The 21,314-nt window shown below is 34.8% G+C and overlaps 1 protein-coding gene across 5 annotated transcripts in view; it reads right to left on the reverse strand.

Annotated features, from left to right (window-relative positions):
- Nucleotides 1-21,314, reverse strand: part of LOC109050921 (POC1 centriolar protein homolog B) — a 34,310-nt gene that overhangs the window by 4,175 nt on the left and 8,821 nt on the right. The window contains exon 11 of one of the 5 annotated variants that reach the window (XM_042753541.1): nucleotides 8,983-9,459. The exons of 2 other annotated variants lie outside the window; for them this stretch is intronic. In XM_042753541.1, the coding sequence (XP_042609475.1) occupies nucleotides 9,397-9,459 (63 nt within the window). In that variant the 3' untranslated portion in view covers nucleotides 8,983-9,396. Of the gene's footprint in view, nucleotides 1-8,982; nucleotides 9,460-10,863; nucleotides 11,298-13,040; nucleotides 13,269-21,314 lie in introns of those variants that run through there. 2 more of the 5 variants (XM_042753539.1, XM_042753540.1) reach the window with 2 other exon arrangements.

Raw genomic sequence — 21,314 nt, forward strand, 5'->3', positions numbered from 1 at the left:
GAAATGGGAAGACACCTTCTCAATGGTCTCCTCACAACAATATTGGCTCCTCATTAGCACTAATATAAGAACGATGTGTCCGTGCCCGTGAGAGAAATGTCAAATCGTCCTTCATTTGATGTAAACCAAGATTGTCCTCAAGGATAGGCACTAAAAGTCCAAAAATGGTTAGTTTTTATTTTTGAACTATACGGCTCCTCTCACTGCAACTAAGCCACTGAATGATCTAGTCTTGTGACAGAAGATTTTCCTAGTCACAGGATGCCATGTAATATCATTAAAGTGAGCTGTCTTGTACAAGGAAAAGTTTATTGATATCAAAGTAGGCACTCTTTGACCTGCTAGCCTTTTCATACCTATGTGTTTTTTTGTGTTGTTATTCTATATCTCTTTTTTTTTTAAGTGTTTTTGTGTGTATTAGGCTGGTTTCTGCTGTGTTAAGTATCTGCTAAAGGCTGGCTAATGGGGTTTAAGCTAGTATCTGGCTCCAGTCGCTGGACGGATTAAGTTTCATATTAGCGTGTACATGTCCTGTGCTTCCTGCACTATTAACAGCGTTGATAGTATTAAAGTTGGGAAGGAAATGAGAGCTAAACCTACTTATTTCACCATTTCACTAGCACAGTTTGTGAGATCATCTGTGAATCCGAAACGGAACCTGAAATGCACCTCAATAAGACTGTAAAAAATTAGGATTCAATTTAGACTCTGAAGCAACTTTTAAAAAAAGGCAATCATGTTTCACATTCAAAACCAATGCCTAAACATGCTGTTGTTCAGTGTTTTTAAGTGAATATTTTTTCCTGTGCTGATTTAGCAGATAATGAATAAACTATTATTTTAAAAGAGCATAATATTAAAAGATATTAAAAGATTGTATTATTTTAAATGTAATTCATTTTTAAACCTAAAACACCCTCTTATTCTCAAAACAAATAGTTTACAATTAATAAAAAGTACAATTATAAATTATAAAATATAAATATTCACACATACAGTATATAGAAAGTAAAAAATTTATAAAACTGCACATTGTACACTTTTAGAATATTACAGAGAATATTATTTGCAGATAACATATACACATATATACACACACACATACATATATAGATATATATATATATAATATATATATATATATATATATATATATATATATATACACATACACACACACACATATACACACACACACACACATACACATACGTTTAAGCCAGGGAATGATAAGCCAGTTGCATTACAGTCTGGATAGTCCATCATAGTTTAAAATCACTGCACTGCTATGTCATGTTATCATATTTGCACATGTCCTATTTCAATGATTACGATGCTGGCTATTTTTGCAAGCCAACTCTGACACTTCTTTATGCTATGGTGTATCTGACCCCTCATGCTGGCTGAAAGAGTGGAAAAGTGAAACCAACACTTGTCACTTCTGAATGTAGGCTACATCCTGTCAGGGGACCGAGACCACAGCTGTCTGCAGCACCATGAGCTTCACACAGGAGGTCAGGTGATGGGTGAAGCCCAAAGAGGACCTGCTTTTGCTTTGGTGTGCATCGGTGCTCAGGAAATGGGCTTTGAAACGGGTCTTTGTCCCTAAATGAGGAACACAAACTTCCGAGATGAACACACACGCGTGTACACGCAAACCCTGACCCTGGGCTTCAAAAGCAGAGCTGTTTGGTTAGTCTTCCAGATGAAAAGATAGAAAACATAAAGCCGTACTGAAAGACTGGAATATCAGAGATGGCTCCCACACGCTATGGTAGGGGAAGCAGACGCTTCCTTTTTCCCTCTCCGTCTGTTCTTGTATCAAACCACTTTTCACTCGCCCACATGTTGGCTTCAGGGTAGATTCATATCCTTTTCAGATATACCACAAAACTGCAGCATTTTATAACCAGCTCTGTGACTAAGTGGTTATGTCACATTTCGATTGTGACTGAAATGTACGCCCTTATCGAGAACACACAACCAAACACTGCAATAAAACCCGCAGATCTCTGTCAGTACCCTCTCATCTGCTCTGTGTTCACAATAAGTGCCGATACTGCCAGTGACCTGAAACCACTAAATGCCAAGTCCACAGGATATGATATAACTCGCTTATGCAAACCAGGCTGCACTGACTATCCTGCTTCATCAATCTGGAATAAAAACAATGGGTTTAAAAACAATCAGACAGAATGATGTAATATCATTATGGGATTCTTTGTAATTCATTGAATTAGAATTGAAAGTATGAATTTGAATAGTGGAACTCAAATCAAAAGCCCTTGTTTTAAGAAAAGGGGGATCCCTCTACAAAAACGGATAAAGAGGGACGACGAATGCGATTCCTATCGGAGGCACGGTTTCAGATCCCACAGACTGGATGAGTCATCAGGCGCATTTGCGCACACACACCTAAATGGTTCTAACCGCCCCAAAATCAGGTTGAAGGAATCACAAAACCAAAATGTATGGAAAGTGAAAATAACATGTCTGTTGGAAAATACATGTTTATCAGATATAATGGAGGGCATGTCTTTGTGTTGTTGGGTGACATTGACGTGAAGGAAGGCAGTCGTAAACATCAAATGAACATCAATAACCTAATAAACTCTCTTAACAATCAAAAAATTGGTAAATTAATAATTATTACTGATAATAGTAAATACTATAAATAAAGTACAATACATAACATTTTATAAAATAATAATTTATTAGTGTATTTATAGTAGTAATATATAGTATATTTGTAATATAGTAAAATATTGTGAAATATTAATTCAATTGAAATTGTTTTCTATAAATAAAGTACAATATTTAGTCCTGTGACGCAACGCTGAATTTTCCGCATCATTACTAGTCAGTATGTCATTTTGATCCTTCAGAAATCATTCAAATCTGCTGATTTGCTGCTAAAGAAACATTTCTGATTATTATCAATGTTGAAAACAGTTGCTTCATATTTTTGTGGAAGCTGTGATATTTTTTTCAGGATTCTTTGATGAATAGAAAGTTCAAAAAGAACAGCATTTATTTGTTTACTGTCACTTTTGATCAGTTTAAAGCAGCTGAATAGTCTTTGACCCCAAAGTTTTTACTGTTTTCCTTTGAAAGAATTAATACTTATACTTGAAGCCTGAGAATCCCTTTTAGCTTTGCTGATACTGTAGCTTTGCTTTTTACCACAAAGAGTTTGAAAAGTACAGTAAAGCGACCAAGGTCTTGGAAACGTCCATCATTTCCCTATCCAGCAGTTTTTTACAGCATTTAAACAGCATTCATTTTACACTCAAGAGTCTGTGACTCACGGTGCTCGGCAGAGGCGTGATGGAAAAATTCAGCATTAAATAACCTCGCGAGAGTAACCAAAGTTTGTTGCATACCGCCTGAAATGCTTGTTTTGTCTGGGACGTGGTTCCTTTTTTGTTACTGTTTGCGCCCTGTTGCCTGGAATGCAGGCAAGGTTAAACATACAGGCTGCGTTGTAGGTGGTGGTGGTGTCAACTGAGGATGTGTAGGTGGAAATTTAGCCCCTCGGAGTAGGCAAAGATGAGTCACTGCAAGAAAACTGAAGGTTAAGTCTTGAAGGTGCAGTTTATGCACTATTTTAATTTGTCATAAAGACACAAACAGAAATTCATTTACTATCCTCGGGTTAACTGCCACTGTAGGAGTGGATAAAAATATAGATCTTAAAAACAGACTTTGCATGACATATAGTTGGCCTCAGTGTTGGGCAAACTCAGAAAATCAAGCTAGCTAAGTTATAAATTATCCTTTACACAAAGTAGCTGGGTACAGTACAAGCTAGGGCTGGGCAATATGAGCAAAATCTTATATCACAACATGAGTAACTCTATTTCACAGCAACAATATCACAATATAGTTACTTTTATGATATAAAAATTTTCGATACCATTGAAATTTCATGATTCATGTTACCAGTGTCATTATCACAAAAAGACTAATACTAGCCTAAATTAAAAAGAAAACAAAAACTCAAGCTCAATGAAGACAAATAAACAGTCAGCGAATAAATAAGAAAAAGAAACTAATTACAAGCAATAGGACAAACAAACTACAGTAGAACAATTAAGAAATGCTACATACATTGTATAAAGTGATCAAATGTTTAAAACACTGCATATTCTTCACTGTGTGAATCAAATATATATTTATATTTAAATAAATTGAATATATTTAAATACATATATTTCTTCTTATTAAAGTTATAAAAGTGATTTAATCAAGAGCAACGAGAGATTTTCTCTCTTTTGTTATTTGATTAACAAGAATGGTAGACAGTAGGAATATAAGACTGCTGTCACTTTAAGAGCTACCCAGATCCAATATACTGTTACACATGTTTTCTTTCTCAGCTGTTTGCTTTCACTTAAGACCTAAAAGTACTGTGTTTACAAAGATACTTGGAAAGACTGGCATTTTGACACATACAAGTGTGTAGTTAACTGTTCAAGGACTATAAAACAGCAAAAATAACTCAATACTCCCAGTTCAATACTCCCGCGCTTTATTAGCACCTTTATTATCTCTGACAGCGCACGCATATAGCGAAATGAGTTCACTTTCACTGCTGATTGCATTTCAGTGGCTTAAAATCAATTGTGCTTAAAATGTTTAAATGCTTAAAAACACATACAAATGATTAGTTTCCGTGACCACTTATCACAGCAATGTCACATGAGCAAGTAACTATGATAGAGACAAAAGTCCAAAATCTCAGTTAATCGTCTACTGGCATATAGTCCACCCTAATACATAACAAAAACATGCTAAATGCTACAGTTAGCCTTCTTTTTGATTGATTAATTCAGATTAAGTTTCTATTTTAGTCAGAATGAAATTTACTAACGTTTTGCTAACTCAAAAGACTGATTACTTCATGAATCGGACAGTGGTGTTTCTGAATCAAAAAAGCTGACACAATACAAATTGCCATAGAAAATATAACATTGCAACAATGTTGTTGCAACACTGTCAATGCTACATAATCAATGTAATAAAGAGAATAAGCAGAAGAAAAAGCAGAAAGTTGCAAAGGCAGTGTACAGTTTAAAATCTACAGCCTAATATAATCCATGGCAGAGCAAAGTGTGTGTTTGGCTCAGGTCAGCTCACTTTGGTGCTGCTTCTAGCAGATACAAATTGATGCTCATTGTGGCAGCCATAATGTTTCAGAGCAGGAAACCATTAACATGGCATTACGCTGCGGATGGAGGGCAGGAAATTAAATTCGGCTGTCTTTGAGTAACTGATGTCACAGTTCTCCCTGTGGGTAATTGATTATTACTGCCTTCCGCTGGCTAAGAGCACCGTGGATGTGGGTCATGCAGGAATGGGGAAAACAGAGAGAGGTATGGTGAGCTTGAGCCTGAATGATTCATTCACTAAAAAGTCTGATTCAGATCTCGAATTCAACTCACTGAATCAATCTGGTTCCAACAGTTTACAGTTATCTGGATTCCAAGAAAAGTTATTAACAATTTCAAACAGCTTCAGTCTGTTTCTCACGCAAAGCTACTGTATAGCCCCTTTCACTCTGCGATTCCGGAAAATACATGGGGAATGTGTTCCGGGAATTGTTCCCGGGTCGCTAGATTTTACCCCTTTCACACTGCCAGTGATTACCCGGGATATGTGCGTGCGTTCACACAGAAGCCGTAAAGGTCCCATGAAGACATGTGATATCAGGGTGTGACGTGTAATATACGAGTCGAAAACGCTAGGCACGTTAACTTTCACTTAAGCTGGCGAACGATCTCAGCTTCAGCGTGGAAAGTGAGGAACTAACTGATCTCTGCTTCGTTACAGTTTGCACATATTTGTTTCGTCGCGAACGTTGATCTGCCTTCAAAACACCTGCCAAAAGAGTTGCGCGGTAACATGCGTCATCACTACAACATTCTGGGACTGAACCCGGCAATAATACTAGGTCCCCAACCCGGGATCAATCCCGCAATCAATCCTGGGACGTGTTTGCATTCACACAGAAGGCGACCCGGCAATGTTCCGGCAATTTTCCGGGTCCAACGTGCAGTGTGAAAGGGGCTTATGGCTTAAGAAGACTAATATAATTATCAATAAAACTGGCTAAACAGTGGCAAAAAAAAAAAAAAAAAAAAAATTTCATAGAATATATAACATTGCAGCAACATTGCAACAATGTTGTTGCAACACTGTCAATGCTACTTAATCAATGCAATAAAGAGAATAAGCAGAAGAAAAAGCAGAAAGCCGCAAAGGCAGTGTAGAGTTTAAACTCTACAGCCTAAATATAATCCATGGCAGAGCAAAGTGTGACAGAAAATTAAAAAAACACTAGCTGACCAATGATCACCAAATCACCGTGCTTATAATGTACAACCCTACTGATCTTTCAGCTAATGATTAACATCAGGGTCAACAGCCCACTGCCTGTAAAAGCTTTGCTATCAGCAGGAGATATCACGCAGCCAACTGACACCTCATTGAGACGTGTTGGATCCAACTCTCATTGGCAAACTGTTCACACCGAGAGAGAGAGAGAGTCCACATCCTCCCTTCTGCTTTTTGTGGCCTCACAATCAAACGCTGTATTATGTGTGGGAGAAAAAAAAGATAAGAAAACACTTGCACAAGGTTAAATGAGGACATGATGTCCTACCATGCTGTAAAAATGTTTGACACAAAAAGGCAGTGTGCTGTACATGTGGCACATTGCGCAGACATAAGTGACAGAGGGAGATCTAGTGGTGTTAATGGCGCTGTCATATAAAAATCTCATAAAATGTGTGAAAAGAAAGTGGGACTAAGGTTATATGGCAAGCCAGTGGCTGAATGTCAAACATAACGATGAAAGTTGCCAATACTGTTTAATATGGCCTGGTCGGAACAAAATACGCTCCCATGTTCTGGCAAAATGATGCCCAATATACCACATGTTGATGTAACCTAAAAAAAAACTTAATGTAACAAATAATAAATGTAATTAATTAAAAATGATACAATTTTACAAAAATCATACATACATAAAATTTCTAATTTATATCTCATATATATAGTTTATATTTACATATTTGCTGCCCACGATGCTATTGCCGCCAACAAAAAAAAAAATCTTTAATTTTTAAAAATATATTTTAACAAATTATTAAAAATGATGATGATAATAATAATAATAATAATAATAATAATAATTATAATTATTATTATTATTATTATATAAAACGGGCAACAAATTTGAACTATTATATAAAACAGGCAACAAATTTTAACAATTTTTATCGTGGTGTCTAAAAAAAACACAGCTAATAGCACAATATGCTGCAAATGAATAATTATTCTAATAAAAGTAACAATTGGCATGTGAAATACATAATATTTTTTATTTTTGTCCTTTTGTCCCACCGTCACCATCCTCACTGCACTTCCACTTATTTTAAGGTTCAGTCAGCACTTCTGTTTCCGATCTCACCCCCTCCTCTTCTCTTTCTTCCTCTATCTCCATTAGCCACTTCTGCTTTAACTCTTGCTCAATGTCAGTTGTGCACAGCTGTAGCAAAGACAGAGCCAGAATACTGTGGATTTTCCAATTAAGAATGGGACAATGTGGAAAAACTGCCTGGTCCAAAGCCCGTGGATTCTGGACTGATCCAAATGCATATTAGCTACAACAGAACATTGCGATTAGTAAGGGATGAACCGCAGTTCATGAAGACAAGACGCGATGGTGCTGAAATGATATGTGTTGGCGTCACCTCAACTGCTGTTAGATGTGAACTCACAAGAACTGCTGCTGTGAAGTAGAATTCTGAATGCTAAAATGGGAAGTAGGTTGGGAAGGGAACAGAAGCTGAGTGGCGGCAGCCCTGGTGTTTAAGGTGCACTCGATAATTGAAAAGTGGTGTGGCAATTACTGGAGACTTGCTGGTGTCAAAAGACCTGCTTTGAAATGCTGCGGATATTCTCTCAATCCAAGTACATAACAGAGAGCTGCTCCATGTATGCTTTAGATCTGTAAATGATCTGACCTGAGCCTCATCATCTTTATTTTCTGTCATATGAATATTATAGCTGTTTTTCAAATTATGGCCAATAAATATCTTTACCATCCTGCCACCTACCACAATTTGATAAATAATATGTAAATAAATAAAGCAGATACAATTATACATATAAATGTACATGAAATTAAATCAATTTATTTATTTGATATTTTCTTATATATTTATTTACATATATTTTATATTAATTTTAATATTGTATGAGAAAATATAATTTAAATTTAAAATATAAGCATATATATATATATATATTATTTGAATATATGATTTTAAATTATAATTAATATTTATTTATTTATTTTTTTATTGTATAAATATAATATTTGAATATTAAAATAAATAATGACCTGGAATAAATGTATATTTTGAATAATATAATATTTATTACATTCAGAGAGAAAACAAATTTCATTGAGAAATTTTACTAATAAATTATTTAAATAACATATACATATTTAATACATTTAAATATAAATGTAATATAAAAATATATATAAAGATTTATAAATACAACTTGATAATAAATGTAAAGAATTCAAACATATTTTTAAGATTAATATTTTATAATATTTTTAGATTTTTATCTTATATTTTCACACTTTTTATATTCTATTATATTTATATTATATTATTTTATAAGATTTTTATATTATATTATTAGAATATATAAAATATAATTCCTCATAATATATATATATATATATATATATATATATATATATATATATATATATATATAAATAAAATTTAACTGTTCAATGATATATCATTTTCATATTTACTACGGAGTATAAGAACTGTTCTTGCACTTTCTCGCCTGCTTGTTTTTCTGCTCCCTGCTGAGTGTAATACTGGCAGGCGGGCTGTGTCCCTCGCAGAAGTCTGCTGTGAGTCTTTTCGTATCATTAACCTATTTTAAATCCGCTTTCAAAGAATTAGGCAGTTTTTTAAATATTTACCCCTCTCTGCAACACATGCCAAATGACGCACTCAGCTGGCATGGAAGAAAATCATTTCCCCATTACAGTGCTTAATACACAAAACAAATAAGCAGAACCGGTCAGAACATAAAAAGCCCTAACCATGAGCCAGTAATGAACACCAACTGTTGTATTTAATCTGCAAATCAGTGGATCAAAAAAAAAAAAACACATACAAGTCTCCCTTATTTTGAATCATTTTTCTGAATTGAAGTGGAGCATGAATTCTCTCACTAATCCATGCTTACAAGCTCTCAGCACTGCAGAAAATAGAGCGGCCAGAGTGAAAGTTCAGCCGTTTGATTGACAGCTACAGCAGCAGGTGGTGTGGGGTCCAGCTGAGCCTCTGCCCTTCACCAAGCTCCGCCAGGGAGTCTCAGCCTCAGCATGCTGCCTCTCAACTCCACCAGTACTCCCTAAACTGGACAGACAGAACCTTCACGTTAAATCAGCCTGAGATCAACAGGAGCTGGCGACTCTGTTGTGGCATACAGTTCAACCTGTTTCTATTACCCACTTAGAAACACTGTTTCAAAATGCTGATTCAAACGGTATCCGTTTTAATTACACTTCCTTCTCAGATACCTAATTTTAGCCAAGTTATAGAACTGTGTGAATATTTTGTGAAGGCAATCCCAGAATGCACCGCAACAAGTTTAAGATAGTGAAGCCGTTGGGGCCAACAGGCTTTCCGGGAAGCGCACTGACATATAGCACTGTTGCGCTACAAGCATCCCGAGTTCGAATCCCAGCTTGTGGACCTTTCCCGATCCGGCCCTCACTCTCTAAACCCATTTCACTTCCTGTCGTTACTCAACTGCCCAAAGTAAAAGCAAAAATGACAAAAAAAAAAAAAAAAAAAAAAAAAAAAAAAAAAAAAAAAGATGGTGATGCCATCTTAAAATAAATTTTATTCATCTACCTTATTCCTAAACGTGGAAGTAAGGCTATGGGGCGAGATTTACAGTTCATTGGCCTCTGTGGAGAAATAACGCGAAGAATATCAATGTGCAGTAAATGGTAAATCTGTTTGCATTACAAACCATTGTGTTCATAATTAAGATAATACAATACAATTATTTGGTAAGACACACCAATTTGCAGTATCAAGCACCAAAACGAGCGGTTTTGTACAGCTAAAAACAGCTGGAAGCAAATGAGACCAGGCAAATGGCCGCGCCTATTTTTATGGGAATACGGTGGATAAATAAACTTTTATTCGGTTCTATACTGACTATTATCAATAATAAAATTTATTAGTTTTTAGTTATTAATTACTAGTGGATGGACCCAAATAAAATTTCTGGCAATCACTGACAAGCTGATAATTATTTTATGGCAGATAACTGATAAACTAAACTAAATTAAACACAATTTTTGTCTAAATAAATAAAAATACACTAAATTTAAATCATTAGTAAACAAATCAATCATTTTAAATTACGCAAATGAATAATTTGAATTATATTAAAATATTTACATCCTATTTAAATAATAATAATTTATTTCTTTAGCATTTTAAATTATTTATTTATATTTTTTATTTCTATTATTATTTTTATTTTTTATTATTTTTATTTGGATTATTTTTTAATTTTAATATTTTTATATTATATTTGAGATTATATTTAATATTCTGGGACTGGTTAAGGACTACATTTAACAGCATTAATAAATAATAAAAAAATTATACATTAATTAAAAAAGTCAGTTAAAGAGATTAACGGCTGTTGAATGATGGCAAAGGAAATTGAAATGTAAAAATAGAGGAAGTGAGCATGAACAATTAAATACCCAATATAGACAGATACTGATAAATGTCAATATAATAAATTAAAAAGAAATCTCTAATACCTTTCAATAATAATATCCTACAGATATATTCATCCCTAAATTTTAAGTTTATTAGAGTATTTCTCTATTACCTAAGTGTACGTGCAAAATTTAAACTCATTGGAAATCAATACAGCATGTGTCTCCAGATGAACAGTGCGTGGATGCTCTCATGTTCCCTGTGCCGCTGGAGAAATGAGGCATTGATGAGCAAGCAGAGTGGAGATGATATCAGCGACGAGGAGTCTCGGAGTAGTGTCACCATGTGGAAAGGCCACAGGCTCTTGAGCGCGGCATATCTGTAGGTCAACCCCATAAAGCAGACTATCAAGGCTCCCCAGCGCTTCCTCTCATCTGAGCCGGTGCTAGAGGCGGCAGATAACTGAGAACAGCTTCCTGTTGCTCTAAATACGTATGACATCTGCAATTCAAATTGAAAATGTAAAACTATAGGTGCACTCTTTCACTTGCTGTGTGGTGTTGGTGTGTGTGGTTTGCCATGTACGAATCAAATAATGATATTAAAATTCCAGCATAAATGGAAAATCTAGGATATTCACTGTAGACATTGCTTTCTGTGATCAATCGAGGGCCTCTAGCATCCAGTCTCACTATAGGTCAGACATCCGCTAAGGTTATCTGTCTGGCTGTAAGCTGATGCAAGGTGTTGCTCAAGCAGCATGAGTGAGAACAACAGACAGTAAAAGCTTTTCATTCTAGTTCAAGCCGATTAGGCTAAACGCAGAAAAATCACGCCTGTATTGGTCTTTTTCTTTGTTAGTTCCCATGATTTGATTCCTCTGAAAACCTATTAGTCCCAACCCGACAGCTTTAGAGAAGTCTGCTAAAACTTTTGGACTCAAAAAGCCTGTGCACTCTAAGCTAAAGAGAAAGAAAATTACATTTATTCATAATAATAATAATAATAATAATAATAATAAAAAGACTAAATGACCAATTCCAATTATATAGACTCAAAAAACTAATGGTAGCAACAATTGCTGTTGATCAAATGTGAATATTCAGACAACAATATTACATTCAGAAACTGTTAAAAACTAATATAAATTACTTTAAGAATGCTACTTTTTTGATTTCTACTTTTTATTTCCCCACTTTTTAAATTAATTATTTGCTGTCATCTAATTAAGTTACTCTCTAAACAGTAATAAGTTAATCAATGTTAAATATGATTTTTATTAAATCTCAAAATATATTTTAAACAAAATATTTGTAAACTTTGTTTTTACTTTTAATATATTAATATTTTTAAAATATACTTTTTAAATAAAATAATAAAATTGATTTTTTTTAATTGAAATATTTTTAAAAGATGTACATATTTTATTATTATTATTTCAGTAGATAATGTATTACATACATAAAGTATAATATGTATATATTATTACTGATAATAATATAATTATTATTAGCAGTACTAGTAATAATAATATATTTTAAGTATTATATATTGTTAGTATTTATATATTATTGTTGTTGTTATTAATACAATTAGTAGTAGAGATAATAATAATAATAATAATAATAATAATAATAATAATAATAATAGGAATTTCATATTAGCTGGAATAATAATAATATATTTGAATTATTATATATTGTTATTTATATATTATTGTTATTATAATTAGTAGTAGAAATAATCATAATAATAATAGCTGGAATAATTATATTTTATTTTATGTATATCTATATATATTTATTATTGATATTCATATAATTATTATTATTATTATTATTATTATTATTATTATTATTATTATAATAATAATAATAATAATAATAATAATAAAAAAAAAAAATATTATTAATAATAATAATAATAATAATAATAATAATAGGATTTTAATATTAGCCATTTCCCCTTAGTAGCCATAAAAATGGATATGTATCATACCCGACAAAATTCTGCACTCCTAGAATGAAGTACATAGGTCAAGAACAAACAGTGTCATCTGAAAATAGGATAGGATGTTAAACATGACACTTAAGCTCAGACTACAGCATGCTGTTCCCAGAGCAAGGCTAAGTAGACAGCCCATCATTCTCCAGAGAGGAGCAGATAGTAGCATTGAAACCGGAACCGAGTTTGGGCATCTCTGGCATATCACATTCACCTACTACTTGAAAGGTGTGAAACTAGTGGCCAATTTTATCCCTAGCCAAAAATAATCCATGTGCTAGATCGATGCATATCAGTTAGGAAAAAAATTAATAAATAAATCTGGAAGCGAAAATGGTGTGGCATGTCCAGAATGAGCTTTGGGCCTGACACCTGACCCACTGCTGCTTTGAGGGGGTCAATGGGGGTCAAGAGAATGATGGGAAAGAGGACCGGCATGAAGAGACGCAGATGTTTTCCAACAGTGGCCTGGAAAAAATGTAGATGCACTTTGGTAAGTAAACAAGAGATTCACCTACACTCCATTCCTCTGCAATTCTTCCGTCACCTCCCTGAAGAAGGTTAGTTTGAGGTCAAGCAGATGCTCCCTCTGCAACCTAAAGTAAGCGCCACTGTTTACATTTGTGCTTTTGCATGGTAATACTGAAGGTGGTCAGGCAGTGGAGACCCATTACAGCGGTTCACCCGAAACCCAAGGCTATTTACAGTAAGTCAATAAAAGATTCCAGTGTTAAAAGGGGTTGCAGCAGACCAGAGTGGGTGTAAAACAACTTTTTATCATTTTTTTATCTTGGCCTTAGGACAATAACCACAAGTTACAGAACAATGCATGCAACAGAGGACATCCCCGACCCAAAGTTGGTTCAACACTGATACAAACATAGTGATAGAGATAGATATAGAATTATTTATATTTATATTATATTAATTTCAGTTGTTTTTTTTACTTTTGTTACTATCATAAACTAAAATAATTATTTTATATATTAAATATAATATATATTAAATAATTTATATATTACTTATACATTATTAGTAATAGTAGTGCAATAACAATCAGTGTAAAAATTAATACATTTGTATTCATTTTCAAGTATTTCAAAACAATTAGTTAAGAATTATATATTATTTTAAATATTAGAAAATAAAACAAATTAAAAATTATACATTTAATATGTAATTTTAAAATTAAGTCATATTCATACAAAAAGTTTTGTTGAAACTGCAAGAATGACAGTAGTCTTGGTAGCATCAAGAATCAATGAGAAAAGAAATAATAAATCATTTAAAAATAAATATAAAAAATAAATTGAAAAAAAAAACATTCAAAATGCAACCAAAAATCATTTCTTTAAACGATCATTTTAAAAATATATGCATTATAATTCAGATAGACTTTTAAATGTATATTTTTTATGTTGAGGTTACTGAAAATGTTGGCAGGACAAGCAGAAATCTGAATTACTGTCCAGAAGTAAAAGGACGTCACCTGCCTGCTAAACACAACATGCCAAAACCTTCCCAGCATCTCTGAAATCTTCCACTGCCACTGTTGTTGGATGACTAGTTGACCATCCTACCCATCTCTATAACATAGAGTGGTAATTTGAAAGCATATATTTTGTCAAGCCAGATTTAAGTAGTAATGATTACCCACGTCTATACTCCATGCAACTGTATGCATGATGTAAACCCTCCATTACATATAATATACAGTATTTATATATGAGCCTCAGACTCTCAAGTTAAGCCTTAACACATCAGGCTGAGCAAAAGTAAGAAAACGAGGGCAGTGTCAACTCTCCAAAACACAGAGAGAACATTGCAGGACATATGACTTCCACCATGCCAGTCACTTCTAGGGATGCACATCCTGCAATTTGATTCTGGCTAATCCGATTGATCCATGCAAAATCAGGAACATCAGTGAAGCGCTTGTTAAGCGTGTTTCCTAACTCATTGCCCTCACATGAGGTAGTCTGTAAATAGCACAAAGAGAAAGTGGCAGAGCGAGTGGGATGAATGCAGTCTTCATGAGAAATGTGGGGGAAGCGAAGGTGAAGCAAGCGACAAATTTTCCCCCCAGAAGCGGTGCAGGTTTCTAAAAATACAATCATGCAATGGCCAACGAAGAAGGGATAATGAGATTTCAGACAGCTGTAGTGTCTGAATATGCTAGAACTCGAGGTCTGGAAGGATGTCACGAGTCAGGGGGTCAGGAAGATAAAAAGGTATTAGAAATATGTGAATAGTAAAATACATGGTCTTTTTCTGATTTGGGAGGACTGTTATTTCCAAATAAGCCCCAGCTATACAATGTTATTGAGGTTTAGCTTTTCAGAATCAGGCATCTTACCAGATATCCAGATATTGGGGAAAATATTTGCCCAAGTATCTAAATTTTCTACTTTATATGATACAGTATAAAATAAACAAATTATGAAAAGGAAACCTAGATGACATTCAAAAATATATATATATTGTTTTTTTTACAAAAAAATCCAAAGATTCCAAAACTGCCAGTTGGTACCATTCCAGGGCTCTCTAAGGGTTTCTAAACAATGATTTGGGCAAAAAGTGCAATAGAGCAGAGAGATGGAGATTTTTTGTTTTCTTTGCACATAAAAAGTATTCTCATAGCTTTATAAAATTATGGTTGAACCGCTGATGTCACATGGACTATCTTAATGATGCCCTTACTACCTTTCTGGGCTGTGAATATGTCAGTTGTGTTGCTGTCAATATATTATGTTAATACTGCTTTTTTTACATTGACTGGCTTAATACATTTCGAATTACTGCTTGTTATTAGGTTTTTATACAGCAGGATAAGTTTCTTATTAACATCAGAAAGCAATGTAGGTAAATTCACAAATACACGGAAACAAGAGGGTCACTGTGTGGGATTTAATTTAAGCTAAACCCCACTGCTGCACAAATGCTGGATAATCTGCTTTCAAACTTGGTAATACCAAATCAACTGCAAAGTAGCTGTGGGAAACTGCGACACACAATGAGCTTGTCGCTAATTGCGAGCCAGCAAGACAACAGGAATGCTACCATATAACTCGGAAACCAGTGCAGGATTTCATTGGTTTTCATCTTTAAAAATGGTTCAACTTCACTAGATTAAAAAAAATAAAATAAAATACGTTTTTGTATAAAATCTTTTGGCAATTACTGGTTGCATTAAAACCAGCTTGCGAAAATAGAACGTCATGCCAAGGAAATGCATTTAAAGCAGTGTTTGAGGGGTTAAAAGGTCATGTGTAAACAGACTTTAACGCACTTTAAGATAAGGACTGCACTGACCTCAATCTCTTAACATTGCATATTTGGAGAGTGTTTGAGATAGACTTGAATAATGCGGTTGGCGTAGTCGCTGCTCTCGAGGAGGGCGCACGAGGAGGCCCTGTGAGGAATGTGGAGCTTTATGGTTAAGTGCACCTTAGCTGGGCCTTGCCTCCTTTCAAAATTCCCGTCAAAGCCCCCATGGCCCAGTTCAAACCGAAGACTTCCCCTCATCTTCAAGGGAGTAGGTGTGAGGGGTTAGAGGGGACAGAGAATGAGTAATGCTAATACATTTCCCAGAGGCAAGGAAGAATGCCATGACTTGTGCGGGGTTAAGCCTGTAAGACCCGGAAGGGTCGGCAGAGAGGCGCCTGACAGCCCTCGCGAGTCTTCTAAAAAAAAAATAATGAAAAACATTTAAAAAATGGATTTCTGACTTAAAAAATGCTTATGTATTCGGTTGAGGCCAGTTTTCATATGGAAAAGCTTATAAAATTGTGAAAATCTTTCAAATGTAAATTTAAAGGCGGCTCTTCCTTTTTTTCCTTAAATTAAAATAAAAAAAAAAAAAAAAAAACACAAAAGCAAAATGAAACAAAATGAAAAAACAAAACATCAGATGTAGGGAACAATGTGTTTTTCAGGCACCTGGCAAATTAAATATATATTTTTTAAATGAACAAAATAATAGTCAAAACAAATGGCAAAAAAAAAAAAAAAAACAAAGGAAAGGAAAAAAAAAAAACATCAAAACAAAAGAGGTATGTCAAATGAAGGGGAAAGGTATTTCTTAAGACACCTGGCACATTAAAAATACTGTTTTAAAGAGATAGTTCACCCAAAAATAAAAATTGTGTCATTCATTACTATGCATTACATATTATAGACTAGGTACTTTTATAAACAGTATTTAAAAAAAAAATGTTTGTCTATGTATTGATGCTTTAATAAGGTTTCTTGAATATTTTAAATGTTTTTCATAAATAAAGTTATAGGAGTATTATGTCTGTTACCATATTTTTTCAATGACCCAGAAGAGAAAGCAATAAAATACAAAAAGACTACAACAGCTACAATTGCTTTGGGAGAAGAAGGGAAACATTTGAATCGGGAAGAGTGAGATAGAGTGAATGAGATGCGAGAGAAGGGAGAGAACGCTGGTTTAGGAATAGAAATGAATGACTTCCTAACAGGTGGGCCCGGGGGGAGGTGGGGGGGTGCAATTTACCCTCTAACCCTAACCAGCATTGAGTTTCAGCTGTACCTCCGGAGCCCATGACCCTCCTGTACTCTCACTCAGAGGAAGCTGATTTGTTTTCTTACCCCTGTTCATTTCAAACACTCATGCCAAACAAGAAAAAAAAAACATCTTTTTATCTAAGCCTGAGCTCTATTTATCCAACAAACCCAACCAAAACTCACCTCTTCACCACCTAAAAATAAAACTTCCACAACAAATTAACCAAGCGTTTGTGTAGGTTGATTTTTTGTTTAGTTTTCATAGCTGTTTTTGAGCTTAGAAAAATTAGCTCATTTTTTTCCATCAGTGAAAAGTGATGTTTTGATAGCTCATCCTACGCAGTTCACAGAGGCGCTTCCACCTTCCATTCATGCTACGTTAAAAATAACTCATACAGGTGAAGAGGAAAGCGACAGTAAAATGGAGCATCAAAATAAATCATGAAACCATGCATGCAGCACCTCTCTATTAAAGCACAGGGTCATGGAGGGATAACCCGTGTTTTTAATTGCTGTTTTTACAGAGGTTCCACAGCTCTTGAGAGGCCATACTCTAGCTGTGGTTTTAAAAAACATGTAATATGTTTTTACTGAGTAAAAGTACACAAACCTGTTGTTCTAAAAAGAGTGTATATTTAGAATCATATAAAGAAGTGAGTAGGTATTCAAAAGTATTGAGAAGTTAATCTGTTCTTTCATTACGGTGGTTCAATGCTGCCTTGAAATTTTTAAAGGGATCATATGATGCGATTTTTCCTTTCTCTTTGGAGTGTTACAAGCTCTTGGTGCATAAAGTTCTAATAACTTATAAATAAATAAGTTTATTCAGTTAAATAAAAACAAACAATATTAAAATATATACATAAATTTAAAACATCTTACAATTTTACAGTTATATCTGAATGGAAGAGATGGTGTAGATGGACAGCACAGTGAGTGAAATGGAGGAGAGCAGCTCACCATTTGCCTTTGAGGTGTCCCTGTTACCTGCAATAGTACATTCCCACTATTTTTAGAATCAATGTCAGCGGACTGTCAGCGTATTTTAAGCTTTGCCCCTCCGGGCCACCATATACCCTTGAGAGAGCTCATGGAGAGAGAGAGAGAGAGAAATGTCAGGTGAGAGAGGAAAAACAGACTCTAAGCCAGATTCTGATAAAGTCCTTTCAACTCTACACTTAATGTGACAGTGCTCTGTTTTGACAGGTACTTAAGATGAGGTCTGGACTGTTTAGGAACCATCTGCTTTAATGGAGGAAGTGAGATCAACCATGAAGTTAAAGTGCCAGTGTGATTCAATGGATGGAACAGCTCTATTCTAGAACAGGGGTCAATAGCCTTTGGTGGAACTCGCAGATAAAACAGATGAATGAGATGAAAGGGATGGACGACAAACAACATTTAATGGAGAAAAAAAAGAAAGGAAGAGGGGCAGACGGACACAATGGGTGAGAAACCAGATGAAATATTAAGGCGGAGACACTGAGTTCTGGGTGCGCCCTACACTGAATAAGTGATGAACCTGTCCGGGTTCCTGCGTCTTTGATGTGCGAGCGCCTGTTTGTCTGCCAGAGTCCACTGTCTGAGGTCCCTGGGTCAGCGCTGGGGATTATGGGCCAGATGAGACTTTTGCATTGACCTTTTCTATTATCGGCGCTTTCAGAAGAATCCAGAAAATGTGCAATAACGCTCATGCTGCCCACATGACAGTAACAGAAAATTTGCGATAACACGACTGCGGTTGCATAACCATAACACATATTTCGACACTTTACCACCTACATTTCAGCAATGACGAGGTGTGATGTATGTTTCACCATATAGGTAGAGTAAACAGCTCGAAAAATGCACAAACAATGCATCGGATGTCTCTCAATGCAATGCGATTCAAATCAATGAGCACTTCCTGCTGACAGCTCTTGTATTTTTTCCTGAGGATGGCAAGTCACTCTCTCTCTGTGTAAGGCTATCTTTCTCAAAGCTCTCCCGTTGGAAAGTGAACCTTCCCCTGGGCCATTCTATCTTTAGCGATTTACTTCCGTCATGCCACCGGAGCCGGTGAAAGAACTTCAAGCTGGTATCCACACCTCGCTGCCACCCAATCTCCTGCTCTTTACAACACAGGAAGAGGCTCTTTGCCTGCTTCCTGTCTGTCACCCCTACAAGCAACCTTCAGAAACGCAATACCAGGTGGTGCGCACACATTTACAGACCCCCAAACAAACATATACACACTGAGTTACATGTATAATTTAATCATCTAAAGAATATATTAAATAAAAACTGTTCAGCAATATTAGGTTTCATTTTAATTAGTTCACTTGTTAATCTATTTTAAATAAAATAATATACTAATTTTAAATGTGCAAAAATGTAAAAAAGTATATGTATATACACTTTCCACACACTGTTTATATGACACAAAATATGTCTTTAACTACTACGTACTAACATTTAATTAATCACTTGATATAATGCAATTATTGTTTCCAAACATGTTTTACACTGTACTTTTATTTAAAAAAAAAATACCTGTATGCAATTCCATCTATATTTAACGTCTGGAATACATCTAAATTTTTTGCGATACAAACAGACTGTACTCATTTTTTGTTCATGGTACATGGTATAATCTAAAGTGGGACCTATTTATATTGTAAAAAATGTGATAATTCATCCTTGTGGAGCTTCAAGGGTAATGACAGTTTATCATATAAAGAGCAAAAATTACTTTAAGTTTTTTTTAGTATCCGAAGAATTATTTTAAATACTGATATTGTGGTATATCGTAAAAATTACAATTATTCGTAATACAAATGATTAATTCTGTATTGTACTTAAAATAATCTAGAAACAAAACTCCATTATTATTATTATTGTAGAAGTGATTCATTAAACAAATTATTTAGATAATTTTTTACTAATGATTACAATAGGGTCTTTCGCGCCGCGGGAACCTTTTCATAGTACCAGAACTAATTGTGGAACAACCCACTTTTTGGCATTTTCGCACTGCCAGAACTGGGTGCGATTTTAGTAACAGACTGCCTTTTTCGAGAACCAAATTAACTCCTACTCCAGAGCAGGGTCTAACCAGCACAACTGGTACTACCCGTGACGTAAGTAGACATTAATTGGCCAGACGCGTACGAAAATGCCCTCACCCGCCATGCTTTAAAACGCTGTGTAAACATACTGTAAACATTGTGTCAACTTATTTCGCAAGTATGGAAAACAGCGATAGATGGACGGACGCTGAAGTGCAAGCGCTTGAAGCAAATGTAGCACTGCCAGTTGTCGTTGGAGATTCTTAGTCCTCCTTTCCATTCTTTCAATCGTTTTACGTATACATCGACATTCCATGTCCATTATTGTGAAACCCACGAGACACATCAAAAACACAGCTTTGATCACAGCGTCCTGCATCCTCCTGTGGTTAACATTGTTCTTCTTTGTTTTCGTTGTTGAACGCCACGCACAAATGACATCGCTGTCGACCGGCTTACGTCACTTTCTAGTACACAGTCGGTGCGAATGCAACCCTTCAAATGGTACTGGGAAACAGTTCGCGATAAGCGTCCCAGTACTTTAGTACTGTACATTTAGTTCTGGAACTAAAGCAGTGCAAAAGGCCCTAATTATGAAGGTGTACCGTAAGTATTTTTGATTAAAAAAAAATACTTGAATAGTGATATAATTTTCAGTATATTAAGATATTTTGTAATTGGATTGCAACTAATTCAATCTTTTTTGCACTGTACAAATGTTCAAAGAAACAAACATGTCGATACAAGTGAGAAAAGGTTTAAATATATTGATATAGAATATTTGTATATTTTTTTAATAAAAACGTAATGTATTTTATTTTTTACATCAGAACGTTTGTATGAACTGATTAAAAGCGGTGGGAGTGGGATACAAAAATTTGTCCACCAGCCTTAGGAGTTCTTTGACGCATGCTAATACTTGTCTTGACTTGAGTGC

Source organism: Cyprinus carpio, chromosome B25 (assembly GCF_018340385.1).
Source record: "Cyprinus carpio isolate SPL01 chromosome B25, ASM1834038v1, whole genome shotgun sequence".
Classification (NCBI taxonomy): domain Eukaryota; kingdom Metazoa; phylum Chordata; class Actinopteri; order Cypriniformes; family Cyprinidae; genus Cyprinus; species Cyprinus carpio.